We start from the raw sequence: 15135 nt of genomic DNA, 5'->3' as shown, positions 1-15135 counted from the left end.
CCCCCCTACCATTGAGTCAAATTTGGCTCCAAATTGTACCCTAGATGCCATTAAATTAGACAACTGTTTAGTTACTTCCGTTGTAGGAGTATACCTGCAAATCATCATACAATGGTTTTTAATGTTCTGTTGTGCAAGTGAGTACCAAAATTTGGAAATGGCTCCAAAATGACATTCATTCCCCCCAAAACGAGAAAATTCGGCTGCAATTGTTTGTTACGCTTGCAAGTTCCAACAACAGAATGAACTATTTCTGTTGTGTGAATGAGAAATGACTAGCCTAAGCGCGAAACTTAATATTTTGATTGCAAAGGAAGGAAATTTCCATCTTTCATTCCCTTAGCTATGTAACAAATCAGACAACGTAAACGTATCTATACGTTGTCTGTCTTACTTAAAAAAAAAAAAAAAAAAAAAAAAAAATTAATGCCTATTGCCTTAGGCAACTCGAGGGCACACTTAATGCCTTGGCCATTTTTCATGTCTGAGAGAGAAACCCCGAGCTTTTCTTCACTTCGAGCAAAATCTGGAGCTTTTCTTCATCATCTTCTCAAAACACTTAGCCATCACAAATCACCATCTTTCAAATTTTGGATTTAGATTCTATTCGATTTGGGTTCTACTCGATTAGGGTTCGAGTTGGGTTCAATTTGGGGGTTTTTCATTCTGCAGAAATGAGGGATTTGGGTTCTGACCAATCGAGTTGGGTTCGACTCGATTAGGGTATTTCTTCTGCCCAGAGATCTAGACGGGGTATTTCTTCTCTTCTTCTCTTATTCTCTTCTCTCCCAGAAGCCTCAACTCTTCTTCAAGGCTTCAACATCGTGCCTTGGCTCCGACACCTTCTTCCAACAAATCCAATCACAGCCACCAAACTCTAATCAAAACCTCATAATGCCGTCGTCTTCTCTAGTTCTTGAAAGTCTACTCGTCTCTGGCCAAACCCCAACTCAACCCTAAAAAGAATCTCCATCGAAGCACCCGGTCGAAGTCTTCTCTCGAATCTGAGACAATCCATGAGCCAAAGACACACAACACCTGCGAAATTAGTCAAGTTCAGTCAAGTTCTGAACTTGGTCTCATATTTTGGTTCGTTTCCTTAAGGTTTAGATACCTTCTTCTTCTTCTTCTTCTTCTTGCATTGGTTTCAAGTAAGATAAGGTAGTCTCAGTTCTGTAGTTGAGCTATTTACTCAGAGAAAAGATGGGAGTCAAGGACAAGAAGAAGAACAAGGAGCTTGCCCAGAGAAATTTGGAGCCTGTTGAAGAGGGTTCGTCACTTTAATCTCTTGCACTTTGATTCAAGTTTTGTTTTTGATTCATTTTGCTGTTTGAATTGACTTGAATGCTTCTGGGATTATGTAGAATGAAGTTAGTAGAGAAAGGGTTTTGGATTTTAGAACAAAAACCAATACATGAATGTGTGTAATTGATGTCCATTTTGTAGTAGATAGAAGACATTTGGATAATTTGGCCTGGAAAGTTGAAGTTTTGCTCTGTAGGTTTATGATGAGAAGATAATAAAGTATAAACAAGTTGATATTGTATTGAATTGTTTCCAGATAAAAGTTCAGGACCTTCAGAGATGAGAAAGAGAAAAAGAGAGAAGAAAACAATGGTGATTCGAGAAAAGTTGTTCAGATCTCTATTGAAGGTAAAGTGGAGTTCTAGCTTTGTTAAATGTTAACTTGTTAATTACTTGGTCAGAATTTTGCATTCAAAATGAACTCAATGCGGTTTGCTCTTGTCATTTCACTAGATAACTCGACCAAAGCGGCCAATGACAAGAAAAAGACAAAGAAACTAAGGAAAGGAAAAGGAAAGAAGGTGAAGAACAATCAGGATTTGGATGATCCCTCTAATACAGATGGTTTTGATTAATTAAATGGTAAGCTTCTTTAGTTGTTCTTGTAGCATAGTATACTCGCATATAAACCTCATTTATTGTGCAATCTGTTCATGGTGTCCCCTAGTGAACAAAATTTGGTAGTGAATAATGAACATTTTCAAATTTCCTATGCCATTGCCTGTATCTGCTATATTTGGCTTTATATGCAATTTGAGGTTTTGTACTTTTTTTTCTTGTCTCAAGTTATAAAAATAAGGCATGAATGCCATGGGGGTGTCAACAATAAAATTGTTTTCTGCTTTCAACTCAATTAACTCAATTTTATTTTTATTAGACGATGAAGCCGCAGATGATCATAGCAAATTCGAAGTTCAGGGAGAGACTGCAGGAAGTGCTGAAATGGTGCTCAATGAAGATGATTGTAAGAATACTGAACTCAGAAACTATGAAAGAATGTCGCTTTGATTTCTTATCCCTGCAAATCAGCAAGTGGTCACTGAATAAGATGTTAAAAGCAGTTGAAGAGGGAAGTACTAATTGGGAAGAAGGATGAGATATATGGTGGCAGGTTATTAGCGAGTTTGCAGTTGTTTGTTAGAAATGATGTGGATGAGTTTAGTGCGGTTTTGAAGCGTGAATCGAATCCGAAGATATTGATCACCACTTGCCGATTTAACTCTTCTGTATGTATTGGTCTTTTACTTGTTTTCAATGTCATTTTAGCTTTTGTTGGTTACGGAACTGATATATTTTATGACAAGGTGATTGCCAATATGTGCTAAGGTTTATGCTTTTTGTTGTTTCGGTGGTTTTCAGAGGGGTCCTGCTTTTATAGAGGAACTACTTTCGGTGATCCCAAATGCGCAGTACTATAAAAGAGGCACTTATGACTTGAAAAAGGTACCATTTCTGTCTTTTATATCAATTTGTTTTTCACTTTTTCAATGTAACAAACATGGAGTTCAAACAGTTAATATATGTAATCTTTTTCCTTGTTGCAGATTATAGAGTATGCAAATAAAAAGGAATTCACTTCTTTAATTGTTGTTCATACCAATCGCCGGGAACCAGGTTGGTCTCTCAGACTTTGCTTCTGATGTCTTTAACTTCTAAATTCTGTGTGAAATGAGATCGTCCCCATATTTTCCCTGTTGTTTTTTATCTGACTTCAACTACTGCAATCATTTTTCAGATGCTCTCCTAATTTTTGGCTTACCTAATGGACCTACTGCCCATTTTAAGCTCTCAAAGCTTGTTTTACAGAAGGATATCAAGGTTCGTTGCTATATGTTGCATGTATCAAAACAGTACCATCTTTATACTGTTTTGCCACATATTGCGATGAAAGGTTTTTATTTTCTTCAGTTGGTGAAAAGAGGAGTCATTGAGATTAAAAATCTTGAAAGAGTCCAAAAGAATAAATTTCTGCAAAGTATTAATTTTTCATCTCTGGGGAATTAATGTAGGGTGTGTTAACTGTCATTTTCTTTCCTTATTCTTTATTTGGCATGCCTGCAGAATCATGGAAATCCAACCAGTCATGAGCTTGAGCTTGTATTAAACAACTTTACAACACGCCTTGGTCATCGCATTGGGAGGTTGCAATCCTTAACTTGTTTGAAATTTTTTCTCACGTTGGGAGGATGCATTTTGGACTTTTTGGTTCAAATACACCTCATCACACAGTGGGGTAATTTCATTTTTTTTCCCTGTACAATTAGTTTCAAGTGGTTTCTTATGTAAGGATGGATTACCTTCAAGCTCCTAATGGTTTTCTTCTTTCACCTGCTTTCTTCAGATTAATACAGTCACTTTTCCCTCAAGAACCAAATTTTCGTGGTCGGCGAGTTGTAACTTTCCACAACCAGTGAGATTTTATATTCTTCCGGCATCATCAGTGTGCCTCCTTTGCTATTTTTAGTTCTTGTAGTGATCCTTTCTTATACTTGTGATCTTATATACTTTCCTTTGCTGTAGAGCTTTTTGTTTACTGATGATCATTAATTTCTATGTGTTCAGGTACATTTTTGAAACCAAAGAGACTAAACAGGCTGAAGTAAAGGGCAAAAAGACCAAGGATTCCAAAGCTGACGCTATTACTGAAGCAAAACCATTTGTGCGCCTACAGGTTGGTGTCAATTATTTATTTGTTCCTCTTGCATTTGCTTTCTTGTCTCGATCTGGTTTGGCCCAGGGCCCTGGCTGAATTTCCTCCACCACTTGAAATGTCCTTATGTTTCATTCTTGGTCCATTTATGTGACATAGGAAGGCAGGGTATTGCCACATCTACCATATCATGCAGTTTACATTTATTTCTTTATTTTTTATTGTATCATTTATAAATGTAGATCTTAACGGTCTTTCCTGTCTTAAACACTCAGGAATGTGGTCCTCGTTTTACCCTTAAATTGATCAGTCTGCAGCACGGGACATTTGATCCTAGAGGCGGGGAGTTGGAGTGGGTTCACAAGGTAATCCACTTGTCAGTCAATTCATTTCAGTATATTGGTTTCATATCTTTATCATAAGAAAATATTGAAAGATACCTAACTTGTTAGTCAATTGTTTGCAATTTTCTCTGGGATATATGGTGCAGCTGCTACAACATTTAAATATGCTTTTGATTACAAACCATCCGGCATCAACTGGTACCCTTCACAACTAGAGGCTTATTATTAATTTGTTAATTTGACCCTTTCATGTTATACTGCATACCAGAGATCAATGGAAACTTTGATTGATTGGATTGATAGTGAAGTCAACATGAGCAATACTTATGTACTTTTTCAAACTTATGCTCCTGTGCATTTCAGGTTTGCTCTATCATTTAAGCTGCTTAGTCTCATTGGTAGATTACGATTTGCTTATTTGTCTCATTAATTACATGTGTATAATGTTCAAATGTACCTCTATCTTAGCTGATACAATCACCAGTCTGACTTATCTATCGACATCCAATTATTATGACATGTATTGGTAATTTAGTGTTTGATAAGTGATGGGAAACCTTGTGCAGGATTTTGAATGGTGAAGATGTAGATATAGAGGAAACAGTTCTTCGCACTCCAATATCCAAATCCTAGAAGAACCATTCAGATTTGTTCTACTCAACACCACAAATAAATAGGAACATTCCTTCTGGTGCTGCAATATGTGCTAACTTGTGAAGCTTCACAACAAGCTTGGAGGTGATGCAAATAAGAATATAGTGCACAAGATGCTTGGTAAAGTGACACATGAAGGTTTTGTTGAAGTGAAAAGATATTATATCAGCTTTTGATTCATGTGTAGCTAGTTAGGAATGCTTTTCTTCTTTTATTGTTGGCTTGAAATTTGGACAATTTTGTTTGGGAAATACTGCCTTTTGCAGTTTTATGTACAGAATGTTAGATATTATGATGGATTGCTTGATAGATATATTCACTGTTCATTGGGTAAAATGGACCAAATTAATGCACAAATCAATTCAGAGAATGGACGTTTGCAGCAATCATACAACAGATTTTCAGAAACGTCAACCAACGTTGTCTGAACAAAAAAATTCTGGGTATTCACACAACGCATTGATAGCTATCACACAATGGTTTTCAATAAGTAACGTCGTCTAGTTTAACTCATTCATAGCTATCACACAATGGATTTCAATAAGTAACGTCGTCTAGTTTTAAGCTCATACAACAGAAAATACTAGAACATAGTTGTCTTACTTTTAATCACACAACAGCTAAACTACAAAACCGTTGTATGAAAATTCAACCCACAACGGCATAAAAGCAAATTCTGTTGTGTGAACTGCTGCGCACAAGTGTTGCGCATGGGTGCGTCCGGCATCTGTCGAGTTCTTGGACAACGGTGTTAAGAAATATACGTCGACTGACTTTGTATCATACAACGGTGAATTCACCGTTGTCTGATTTTTCATCAGACAACATCGAGATAGACGACGGTGAGTCTTCAAATCAGACGACGTTTTTTCATCGTCGTGTGATGCAGTTTTTGGTGTAGTGATCACCCACCTCCCTTACATCAAAATGAAAGTGATGTTTTGATGCGTTTTGCTGATGCATGGTATCTCTCTGACCCACACAAAGGCCTCTCCTAAATTGGTTATGTCTTTACCATGGGAAGCACTGCGATATCTTGGAGGTCTACAAAGTAGACCCATGTCACTACTTCCTTAAATCATGCAGAGATTATTGCTCTACATGAAGCCGCGCGTGAATGCATATGGCTCAGGTCTGTAATTAGACATATTCGAGGAACTTATAGTTTGAAGTCTATCACAGATGAACCTACATGCATTTATAAAGATAATGCAGCTTGTATTGAGCAAATGAAATGAGGTTTCATCAAGGGCGACAACATCAAGCATATATCGCCTAAGTTCTTTTATAATCAGCAACAACAAGTACTTCTAAAGATATATTGAAGTAAATCAAATATGATAAGAGGATAATGTAACGGACTTATTTACTAAGTTGTTACCTAAATCCACCTTCGAGAAACATGTGAAGAGCCTCAGATTGAGAAAATTATCCTAATTCCCATGATTGTAGCAATCAGGGGGAGATGTCGACATTAGGGGGAGGTATGATGTCTACATGATCGATCTCAAAGAGTGAAGGACGTATTGTGCTCTTTTTGTCCTTCGACCAGGGTTATTTTTGTCCCACTGGGTTTTTGTTACCTGGCAAGGTTTTTAACGAGGCAATGATCAAAGCGTCATCACTAAGTTTGAGCGGCACAAGGGGGAGTGTTGAAGGAAGTTGACATTGAGTGTGCCTCCTCAAACTAGGGTTTAGTTATAGAGTTGTAATTGGAGAAGGTTCTAGATTTCCTAGTTATATTCGGATTCTATTACCTTGTATGTACTCTGTAAATCCCTATATAAAGGGCTCCTATTATCAATAATAATACACAATTCTCTCTAATCATATTTTCCTTAAACAAACATATCCTGCAATAGGTAGTGAGACAATAGATTTACAAGGTGATGAGTGACAAACAATACTGACCTTAGAATTCTTGCACAAGTTTCTAAGGCACAAGCTATGGCATTCAGCTTGCTGCACCACGTAACAACACTGTGATTTTAAACAACAAGGGTACGAATTAAGCCAACAGTATATAACTGCAAACATCAAATTATGACAAAACAATATATATCAGTACTATATCCCAAATTTCATTCAATGCAGTAGAAACATGTCAGATGATTAAGAACTAAAATTACTTCCATGCAATTTTCATTACATCAACACTTTCCATATAATCACAAATACCAAATACCAAGCTTACCATCATTCCAAAAACTAACAAAATTGAACTAACAAGGGAGATAATATGCGTACCCACTCAAAAGCACAAGACAAGATGCAAGCCACAATTCGAGAGACGGACATATTTAATTGATTTCTGGGTATTAGAGTTTAGGGTTTGAGTGACTGATTGAATATGCAGAAAGAGGAAGAAAAATAGGAAGGAGATGGAGTTGAACTAGCAGATGTCAACTTCGAGGATTCCTATGGTCGACTTCATTGTCGGGATTGGATGGAGTGAGCGGGAAATAGCAGGTGGAGGGAGTGGGAACAAGAACAAAGTTTATAAACCCAAAAACCTTGAAAGCTTGCCGACATGTTTAATTTTGGCACCTATATCCGCCCAAACGTCAAAAAAATAAAACAAAAGAAAATGTATAAAATGAAATACACGACGGCACATATTACCGTAGCTAAAATTATAAAAATTTGGCAACGGAAAGAATATGCCGTAGCCATTGAGGGCATATTTATCCAACGGCGACGCCATGCCGTGACAAATAATTTTTCTCTTTGTGACACTGCATTTGCTGTAGCGAATTTTAGATCAATGGTGACGGCATTCTCACACCGACGCTAACTGGTGAAGCCAAATGAATTCTTTTTTTGTAGTGTGGCTAATTTTTTGTAGGACTTGTGTGTAGGTAATTAGAGAATGAGTGGTTGTGACTATTAAAATACAAACTAAAAATAAAAACATCCTCACTTTTCAAGTTTAAGGAGGTCCTCTCTATATACATATATATATGTATATATGTATATATATATATATATATATGTATATATACAGGCCGGATCGAGATCAAAGGCGGCGATCGCTGCGCTGCAGGTGCCGAACGCACCCTCTAGACATCCCGGAAGGCCTTAAGCAAGCGGCGAAGGCGAAGGCGATCAGAAACGCAGCGGTGTGCTGCGAACTCATCGGAAACCATGGAAGCCCATGGAGCTCAAAGTCGAACCCTTCGTCGACGACTCCAGCAGCTTCTGAATTGGTCCACGTCGTGGCCTGGTTCCGTCCAGCAACAGAAACGTTGCCATCGCTGCTCAATCGAGGCTGGAGGAGCGACGTCCACACTTTTTCTGGGTTGCAAACGTCCGCTCTCGAACCGCTCCTAGTTCCGTCCGGCAACTGATATGCCGCCGTCGCTGCTCGATTGAGGCCAGAAGAGCGACGTCAGTACTTTTTCTGGGTTGCAAACGTCCGCTCTCGAACGGCTCCGTATATATATATATATATATATACATATACACATATACAGACACACACACACACACACACACACATATACAGGACCCTTCTAGTGAGGGATCCCTTTTTATGGTCTTTTTTAGGGATAGGGCATTAGACCAACTTTTCGATCATATTTTAGCATTTCAATCGTGTGTGTGTGTGTGTATACAGATCCTATCCAGAGCAGAGCTCCGCTTTGAAATTAATGTGTGAAGTTCGAGTTTTGGGTCACTTTTCGGTCGCATATCCACATCTCGACCGTTCAGGTTTTAGGTATTAATGTATAGATCATCTCTGTAAATTTTCAGTCAAATTTATGATCGTTAAAGCATTGATAACTGCTTTAAAGCTAGTATGGTTCAGGTTGACAGATTCAGTCTGTCCATTAGTTTAACCTAGTTAAACTAAGGAGGACCTTAACGATCATCAATTTGGCTGAAAATTTGCAGAGATGATGTATACACTAGTACCTAAAAGTGAACGGTCGAGATGTGGATATGCGACGTAAAAGTGACCGAAAACTCGAACTTCACACGTTAATTTCAAAGCGGAGCTCCGCTCTAGATAAAATATATATATATATATATATATATATATCCTTCTATGCTAAGGAGGTCCTTAACTTAGCTTACAGTACGGATTTCCATATTATGACCACTTTTTAATCACATATTCACATCTTAACCGTTCAGTTTTTAGGTCCTAGTAGATCATATCTACAAATTTTCAACAAACTTGATGATCGTTAAGGCATTCAAAACTGTGATTTACACGAACGAACTGAATCTGTCAAACCTAAACCATTCATGTAAATTGCAATTTTGGATGCCTTAACGATTATCAGTTTGGCTGAAATTTTACATAAGTGATCCATTCATATATATCTAAAAGCTGAACGGTTAAGATGTGAATATATGATCGAAAAGTGGTCAAAATATGGAAATCCTTACCGTATGCTAAGTTAAGGATATCCTTAGCAGAGAAGGACTGTGTGTGTGTGTGTGTGTGTGTATATATATCTTTTGCATAATGATTTATGTGTGTTAAATCTGTGCATGTGTTAAATCCAAGGTTTTAAATATCGGTATTTTCATATCTTTCGGTACTTTGAAAAAGGGAGATATCAGAAATACCAGGGATATATCGGGGATACAGGGTACGAAAATATCGTTTTTGAAAAAAGTTAATTTATTAGAAATTTAGAACTACATATAAATATATATGAAAGTCAACTTCATCTACATCCAAAAAGAGACTCTAGGAGGTTGAAAAGCCGCTCACTGGTCTACGAAAATGCAATAATCAGACCAAGATATATGACCCATATAGTGCGAATTGTAGTGATGAACATGATAGTTATAGATCTCTTTAGAGCTGCTGACTGTTTCCCCTATAAGGGGATAATAAGGATGAACCCAACTGGATGACTGATCATATACTTCTCCATATTGATTATATCCATAAGCATCATAACCAAATTGATTGTTGCCTTCATGAGATTCATTTGAGATCTCACTGTGCTCTGTGCCTAAACTGATAGAGTCAAAACTTAAGGCAATTGAAGAAACATCATATGGAGTACTTTGATCATCAGTTGCACCTCTAGTCCTCCTCCCATATTGGGTCTTCTCTTGAGCACCATGACCAGCTGTTCTCACTCCGTGGTCTTCATCTTGGGTGGCATGATCCAAATTACCTTCACATGTAAATTGGAATCCTCCATCCACAAAAGATTGTCCATATTCATATCTTTCACCTCCACCACTTGTTCCGCTTCCACCCTCTCTCCACCATCATCAGAACTATTTGGAGTTGCTGTACCATCCCACGCATCATCACTATCTGAATTATCTTATGGGTTTTTAACAACTTCTTCAGATAAGACTCTCTCTACGTTGATTCCAGCATTAGTTGCAGTTTCTACAACTTGTGGAAGAGGTCTTCCAGCTTCATCATCGAGGTGTGCAGGCATAATCCAATCATGAAGTGGATCAATGCCATTATCAAGTGGCTCGCTTGCAACATGAAGTAGATCTATATACCTATTCACATATTCCATCTGATAGTTACTTTAGCATTTGAACTTTTAGCTTCTTTATACTATTCAACTATAGACTACACAGTAGCTTCATTATTCCTCACTTTTTCAAGATGCATAGCTAAAATTTAATACTCCGTACTCTACACTCTCTTCTCATCATGTCATCCATATATGGTTCCTTGACTTCCTTTTGCAATGTCATTTGGTTTCATTTGAATAATTGAACCTTTATGGCTTTATTTTCTTTCTATTATTCAACTACAAAGTTACAAACTACATACAGAGTTACAGACATAGTCATAGACTATATAGTACCAAATCTCTCCTCACACAGATTTGCATTTAGACTTTTAAAGAATTACTTCTCACCCAAAATCGCCTTATGGGTATTTCTCCGGGGTAAAGATTCGCCTTGAGGGGATTTTTTCCTCACTTAGATTCGCCTTGAGGGGATTTTCTACTCACCTAAATTCACCTTGAAGGGATTTCTCCTCACTCAGATAGTCAGATTTGCCTTTAGGAGATCTCTCTTCACACAGATTTTCATTTAGAGAATTATCGAGTTTTTTATTTTTACCTCAAATTTTACAGATATTTCTTCACTTTATCGGGGATATATCGCAAATATCTAATATATCGGGGATATTTGACGATGTCGGAGAAATTTCGCAGAAACGGTAAAAGATAAGATATTTACCCCCTAGATATATCGGTCCATCGAAAAAAGGAGATATCGGGGGATATATCGGAAATATCGTAGAGATTTAAAACCTTGGTTAAATCTAGAGTTGCTTAACCTAGGTTGCATTTTATGGAATATGTTAGGTATGTAGAGCTTTTCTCTTGCTTAGCATACACATAAGGAAAAACAATAGGGTAATTATAACAGTGAGTTAACTTGAGCATCTTCATCCATGAATACACATAAGGAAAAACAATAGGGTAATTATAACAGTGAGTTAACTTGAGCATCTTCATCCATGAATAACTTAAGCATCTTCATCCATGAATAGATGAGATTATGTCTTTTAAAAAAAAAATAAAAAAAATAGATGAGATTAGGTTAAACATGGTTTACATACATGATTGGTTGGTAGTGGATGCATTCCCTGACTTCTGTTTCTTTATTGATTCTCAATTTTAAGCAATTTCATTATTTGTTATTTACTTTTAATTATTTTCACAACTTCAAATCAACTTTTAAACTCGGAAAGTCTTCAGTTAGTTCCTTAAGTACTCTACAGGAGACCTTTCTTCCCTATCTACAATTGATATTGATAAATCGGAAGTAGGAAAATTATTGGCATAGAATTATCCGATCGCTGCATGTCACTGCACACAATCCACAGCCAATTTCGAACAATTTTCTTGCATTGTTATCAGAACATGCAATTTGGTATTACAAATTTGAAACATGTTGCAAAGATAGAAAAGCAAACAAATGAGAACATCAACTTGGCATCATACTATACTTCATCTGATTTATTGTTTACAAGTGGTAAATTACATTACAGTATTGAGAGAGGATATACATCGATCATTCTTATTGTATGACAACTTTTATTGTTTCATTTCTTGATCACAATCTTCTTTGCAAACGGGCAACCTTCAGTGTAATTGCTACTGCTATTTTATCTTTCAAGTTGTCAAAGAATTGAAAATAGGCATACCTCCATGACTTCTTTATGAGTAATGTGCCACAAACTCCCCAAAAGCTTAGGATGAACCCGAGGACCATGCTGATATAGAAACCAAGCTTTTCATTCTCATCTTCATCTTGACTGTCTCCTCCAAGAAAAGTTTGTAGTGTAGATGTGTCATCTCCCTCGCACTTGGTTAAGACAGGAAACCCACAGAGTGATGGATTCCCCACATACGAAGAACTATCCAGTGTTTGGAGTTGGGGGCCTGAAGGAATTCTTCCGGACAGGTTGTTATAAGACAAGTTCAAGTGAGACAATAATGTCAAAGAAGAAAAGCTTTGGGGAATTTGTCCTAAAAGGTGATTGAATGAGAGATCAAGTGTTTCCAACCCAGTTAAGTTTCTGAACTTCGATGGAATCTTTCCGACTAATTGATTCCTTGACAAGTTCAAGGAAACCAATCTGATGAGGGCGCATATTTCTTCAGGGATTTCGCCTTTTAAATTATTCGACGAAAGATCAATGCTCATTACCCACATCAGAGTATGATCACTGCTATATGTATGTTCTCCTCCTTTCATGATAACTGTTGTTTGCTCATCGTAATCACCATAAAGATGCCAAGAGGTCAAACCAGATGCGAGACTAGTCAGATTACTCAGACACTTGGGAATGGTCCCTGAAAGGTCGTTATGACCAAGGTCTAGGATATGAAGTTCTTTGAGATTGCACAATTGTTGAGGAATATTTCCACTTAAATAGTTGAATCGCAATCGCAGAATTTGCAATTTAGATAGCTTTGACCCTAACCATAAAGGTAGTTTTCCAGTGAGTTTGTTGCCACCAAGATCAATACCTGTCAAATTAGAGCAATTTTGCATCGCAAAAGGAATTTCCCCACCGAAATTATTGTCATTCATCTTCAATACACCAAGAGAACGTGGAATGCCCACTGAACTCGGAATGTTACCTGAGAGATTGTTGTTTCCAACATCCACAACTCTTAAATATCTCCACATACTCCATTCTTGAGGGAACTCTCCTGAAAACTGATTGTTTCTCAGAGAAAGGATTGTCATATATTGCACTTGGCAAATTGAAGGTGGAATAGTTCCTTTCAAATGATTATCAGAAAGATACAATTCTCTTAATAGAGGCACATTAGTGGGCAAAAGCTGCTGGAGTGTGCCCTCAAATTGATTATGACGCAAATCCATGACAGTTATTTTCAGAAACTTGAATTGGAAGGGAAGTTTTCCACCAATGTCATTGTTAGGTAAAAGCAAAGATTCAACATGGGAAGATATCTTCAAGAGCCAATCCACAGGTATTCGACCAGAAATTCCAGTATTATCAAGGAGGACATCAACTAGCTGAGTTTGAGATTGAAGCCATACCGGAAATGCAGGACCCATTCTGCAGTTTTGAATGTCAACTGTGCGGAGCTTGAATGGGGGAAGCCAGTCATCAGTCACATTGAAAATGAGAGATGATGACAAAGCTGGTCTGTTTGTGCCTATTCTAAAAGTTTCCAATCTCGTGAGGTTCATGAAATGTGATTCAGTCAAAACTCCTTCCCATGAATTTTTAGACAAATCTAGGTCAACTAGCTGAGAGAGTTGTCCCAAAATTTGAGGATTAATGGAACCATTCATATGGTTAGAAGAGAGGTGTAGTGTTTTCAATGATGGTAAGTGTCGAAGAGATTCTGGAAATGATCCAGAAAAAGAGTTGAAATGGAGGTCAAGATGCTGCAATTCACTTACCATCCTCCCATTATCTCGACAATTTGAGAAACCACTTAAAAACTCTTGAAGATCTCCGTTGAAGTCGTTGCCCCCAAGATTTAACATCTTTAGCTTGCACAGATGTCCAATGACTTGAGGAATTTGACCTTGGAGGCCCATACCTCGTAAGTTTAGGTGTTCGAGGGACTTGAGGCTAATAAGATTTAAAAGCCATCTGGGAAATGAAGAATGAAGAAAATTGGAGGACATATCAAGGACTAAAAGGGATGTGAAGTTGATCATGAGGGGTGACAGACGAAAAAGGCTTTTGTCAATGTGGCAATAAAACAAATGCAACTCTAAGAGTGAAGGAAGCATGATAACATCGTGTAACCAACCTACTCCTGTGCTGCTAAGGTTCACACTTCCAAGATTGAGGTACTTTAAGGAACGGAGATGAGAAAGCCAATTCATGTTTTTGGAATAACAATCATAAAAAGGATTACTGAGATCAAGATAATGTAAGTTTGAGAGGTTAGCAAGAGAAGGGGGAATCTCTCCCGCATATGATGTACAGGAGAGATTGAGATACCTCAAACTCTTAAGCTGCCCAATGAACTTGGGGAGTTGAATACCTTGAAAATCATTCTGGCTTAGATCTAAGTAAGATAAATGTTTCAAGTGAATCAAAGAAGGATTTATCTTACCCACCAAAAAGGAGTGGTATGTACTTCGGAGGTCTATCTTTTCAACGTGACCCGTTCGGTTGTTGCATGAAATCCCTTGCCATTGACAGCAAGCATGACCCATCCAGGAGGCAAGCCTACCAGAAGGATCGGCAAGATCTTGTTTGAAGCTGAGAAGAGCTTCTCTCTCTTTCTCTAGGCATGTATGTTTCACAATATTGCTCGAAAGCCCAGCCCCCATACATGAAAATAGCACGAGGAGAAAATGAAGACAGAGGTGAGAAATAGGCTTGAAGTGAACATAGTACTCCATAATTTGATATTCTGTTTGTTGCAGTGATGGACTGATCACGATAGAGGAAATAAATAGATCAATGGTTGATGAAGTCAATGGTGTGACTGGTGTGCAGGTGTGCAGGTGTCTTGTGTCTAGAATCTAGATGTGCCGTTTAACATCAAATGCTTAATTGATAATTAATTTTTCAGATTTGAATTCCAATCTCCTAATCTTATTTAACTTCCAAAGATTATCAGGAAAAAAGTGGGATCCTTTGTCTTTACATGACGTGTTCCACATACATTAGACTATATCTTTTTTTTTTTTTTGAAACGACATTAGACTATATCTTTTAATAGTAAG

At 37.5% G+C, this 15135-nt stretch overlaps 1 protein-coding gene and 1 pseudogene across 1 annotated transcript; one reads left to right on the top strand and one right to left on the bottom strand.

The window, feature by feature from the left end:
- Positions 1-1203: 1203 nt before the first annotated feature.
- LOC112177868 lies at positions 1204-3800 on the top strand (annotated as a pseudogene).
- Positions 3801-11894: 8094 nt separating this feature from the next.
- On the bottom strand, positions 11895-14816 carry LOC112177867 (receptor-like protein EIX1). The gene has a single exon (XM_024316109.2). It carries the CDS (start codon positions 14806-14808, stop codon positions 12019-12021), a length of 2790 nt encoding a protein of 929 aa, XP_024171877.2. The 5' UTR covers positions 14809-14816; the 3' UTR covers positions 11895-12018.
- Positions 14817-15135: the final 319 nt, after the last annotated feature.

Source organism: Rosa chinensis, chromosome 7, assembly GCF_002994745.2.
Source record: "Rosa chinensis cultivar Old Blush chromosome 7, RchiOBHm-V2, whole genome shotgun sequence".
Taxonomy (NCBI): domain Eukaryota; kingdom Viridiplantae; phylum Streptophyta; class Magnoliopsida; order Rosales; family Rosaceae; genus Rosa; species Rosa chinensis.
Note: the sequence above shows the minus strand (reverse complement) of the source record. Positions and strands in the feature narration are given on the sequence as shown.